At 40.9% G+C, this 3439-nt stretch overlaps 1 protein-coding gene across 1 annotated transcript; it reads left to right on the forward strand.

Annotated features, from left to right (window-relative positions):
- Window positions 1-666: 666 nt before the first annotated feature.
- Window positions 667-2854, forward strand: LOC139416026 (gonadotropin-releasing hormone II receptor-like). The gene is made up of 3 exons (XM_071164266.1): window positions 667-1231; window positions 1936-2140; window positions 2337-2854. The coding sequence occupies exons 1-3, from the start codon at window positions 680-682 to the stop codon at window positions 2852-2854; spliced, it is 1275 nt and encodes a 424-aa protein (XP_071020367.1). The 5' UTR covers window positions 667-679.
- Window positions 2855-3439: the final 585 nt, after the last annotated feature.

Here is a 3439-nt window from a genome sequence, read left to right on the forward strand (position 1 = left end):
TAGCGGCTTTTGTCTTTTTTAATATCAAGGAATATGACTTTCTTTAGTTTTATAATTTCTAAATGGTCTGAGAACAACATTGACAGGGCAATTCAAGCATGGTCATTATGCAGTGATAATGTATTGGGCCTATAGCCTACTGCACAAACCTCATTGCTATAGAACTGTTTTTAATAGGTTCATGTTACATAGCCTTACGTTTTAAGTCATGTTTTTAAATAAATCTCGGCTTTGATTTTGATTCAGAATTGATCTTGACACTAACCTTTTCTGTGACTACTGGCCTAATATATAATATTAACTCCTGCAGAATTAAGCCTTTCTTACAGTAAAATAATACACCAAATGTACATTTTGACTTGGAAACAGGCCTATGTAAAAAAATAAAAAAAAAATTTTTTTTTTAAAAAGACCTGTAAAAACCTCACTCCACTGTTGTGCATTTTCTATTTTTACGGGTTACGGTTGGGTGCTGGCCTCAGATTTTCACTTCATCACATAGTCGGGCGGTTGTGGATGGGTTATTAGCAATTGCGGGCGGGTGAACAAGTGCAAAAACTGCATTCTTAACATCCTTCTTTTCCAACCGTTTATTCTTACAGAGTGACCACAGTGTTCACATGAACACGTTGCTGGAGAACAACCAGAGAAGATATTGTCACTGCCTTTCCTGTGGGATATGAATGACAGCTTGAGAATGTCACCTGAGATCATGATGTTTCACCAAATGATGGAACAAGCCCAGAACGCCAGCTGTGAAGCACTCGCCCACATCTGCAATAAGAGTGCAAGTAGAGACTCACTACAGCTGCCCACCTTCTCCACAGCAGCCAAAGTCCGAGTGATCATTACTTTTACTCTGTGTGCCATGTCAGCTGTCTGTAACCTAGCTGTGCTGTGGGCTGCCAATACTAACGGCAAGCGCAAGTCCCACGTTAGGATATTAATAATTAACCTGACTGTGGCAGACCTGCTGGTGACTTTCATCGTCATGCCTGTTGATGCTGTTTGGAATATCACAGTTCAGTGGCAGGCAGGAGACGTCGCCTGTAGGCTACTGATGTTCATGAAACTTGTTGCCATGTACTCCTGTGCTTTTGTCACAGTGGTCATTAGCTTGGACCGCCAGTCTGCTATCCTCAACCCACTAGCCATCAATGAGGCCAAGAAGAGAAGCAAGATCATGTTGTCTGTGGCGTGGGCGATGAGTGTGATTCTGTCTGTTCCCCAGGTGAGGCTCTGGTTAAGAGAGGTTTCATGTTTTATCTCCTCAGCCTAATCTTAAGACACCACCACAAGGATACAACTATACTTCTGGTATATCCCAGTGATGTTAAATGTTTTAAGTAAAACATCAAATGACATAACCCTGCAGCAGCATTATAGCACATTACTGACTTAATGCACATTGTCAGGTTCACTTACCAAGAATAGAACATTTTGATTTTGACAGCAATTAGAAATGTAGTAATGGGAAGCACTAAGAAAACCAAACACTTTCCTGAAGGGAATTTCAGTACAGGTATTGCGGTTAATCGATATTGTCCATGGTTTAAACTTTAAATGTGATTGAAAACTGGTGAATAGGGCCATCATTTACTGATTCCTGATTATGACAGTAATTTTACATTTGGAGGCTCTGCAATGAAATCCATTAAACTACATAGGCTTTGAGAAATGGAATCACCGAAAGAAGCCCTTACCTGCAATTAATTTCAAGCATTCAACGCTTGCCTCTTCACCTTTTGTGCAAATTCAGTGAAATGAGCAATTAAACATGGTATTAGTCACATTGCAGACTAGACAGGAGCATTTTTCTGCTGCATGAAACACTAGTATTTCGTGCAGTATATCACTTAAGCCAAGCAATAGATTTATGGTTAAAGACCGTACTTTTTTTATTGTTAAAAACAAACGTTTCCTTTGTTGTCATAGATGCTGATATTCCACAGCGTGACCATCACAGTTCCAGAAAAGTTTACCCAGTGCACTACCCGTGGGAGCTTTGTCCAACACTGGCAGGAAACCACGTATAACATGTTCACCTTTGCCTGTCTATTTCTGCTGCCGCTGATCATCATGATCGTCTGTTACACACGGATCCTGGTGGAGATATCCAGTCGTATGACCCATGGAAACAGTAGGTCAAATTACATATTTTACCCTCAATTGTACTATTCCTGTGGCAGTAATGGTAGTTATTTCTAGTTGTAGTAGTATACAGTTGTTCATGAGGGGGTTACTAAGAGCACTGCATATTGATGATAAAGGTCATATAAACATATTGACAAATATGGTGTTGAGATTAGGAGAAAGTGTTTATTTCCTTGTTTCAGTGTCTTCTAAGGAGATACATCTCAGACGCTCCCACAACAACATTCCAAAAGCACGGATGAGGACTTTGAAAATGAGCATTGTTATCGTGACTTCCTTCATCGTCTGCTGGACCCCTTACTACCTGTTGGGACTGTGGTACTGGTTCTTCCCTGACGATATGGATGAGACGGTCTCTCATTCTTTGACTCATATGCTCTTTATTTTTGGCCTCTTCAATGCCTGTTTGGATCCAATAACTTACGGCCTGTTCACTATCCATTTCCGCCATGGCCTGAAGCGCTACTGTCAGAGTGCAGTCGTGCTCAGCCGTGAGTCAGAGAACAACACTACCCTGACCGGCTCCTTCAGGTGCTCTTCCTTCCGCATGACACGGCTTACCCAGCAAGGCCAGACCACCAACACTGGCCAGATGGCAGAGGAGGAACTGGGCAAGAAACCCTGCCGCTATAGCAACTACCTCACAGTTCACAGCAGTGGAGGTGACCCATGTCCGGCCAATCCTGAAAGCATGATATGAGGGATTAGAATAAATCCTACTTAAGAACATTGTTTTACCCTCATCTGTTGGCTGACAATGAATAACTTGAATACTTTTGTGCTGTAAGAAAGCACATTTTGCTTACATTTGCATTCAGCCAGACATGATTTTCACTTTAAGCCATAAGACACTTATCTGCATATTACTTCAAACAGTAGTACTCCCGTAGAGTGGTCTTTGGACTTGTCCTGGAAAAACATTTTTCATTCAATAGAGCTGTACAGAGCAAGTATACCAGGAAAAACAATATATCCAATTTCCTCAAGATGTGCAAAGGAGGAAGCCTATAAATGAATTGCTCTTTCACCTTGCAGGCAGAAATGATATATGCACTGTAAAAAGTGGGGACTATGCTGTTGTTCATCTGAAGTGCTTTTACTGATTGGAATGATTGAAAATTATGCTTTGGTTTGTTCAACATATTCTATCAAATCTGCCTGAGAATTTTTTTTTTAACAGATCAATTACGTTTTTTAAATTGAATGAAAGCTTCTAAATTGCTTTCAACACTGCATGCTCATTGAATAGTGGTGGGGGCAATGTAGCAGCCGCAGCCTATCAGAA

Source organism: Oncorhynchus clarkii, chromosome 1 (genome assembly GCF_045791955.1).
Source record: "Oncorhynchus clarkii lewisi isolate Uvic-CL-2024 chromosome 1, UVic_Ocla_1.0, whole genome shotgun sequence".
Taxonomy (NCBI): Eukaryota; Metazoa; Chordata; class Actinopteri; order Salmoniformes; family Salmonidae; genus Oncorhynchus; species Oncorhynchus clarkii.

Bases quoted from the DNA above. Each gene is read 5' to 3' on its own strand.
- LOC139416026 (XM_071164266.1), top strand. From the start codon at position 680: ATGAATGACAGCTTGAGAATGTCACCTGAGATCATGATGTTTCACCAA. The intron at 1,232-1,935 runs GTGAGGCTCTGG...TTGTTGTCATAG, and splicing joins TGATTCTGTCTGTTCCCCAG to ATGCTGATATTCCACAGCGT. The intron at 2,141-2,336 runs GTAGGTCAAATT...TCCTTGTTTCAG, and splicing joins TCGTATGACCCATGGAAACA to TGTCTTCTAAGGAGATACAT.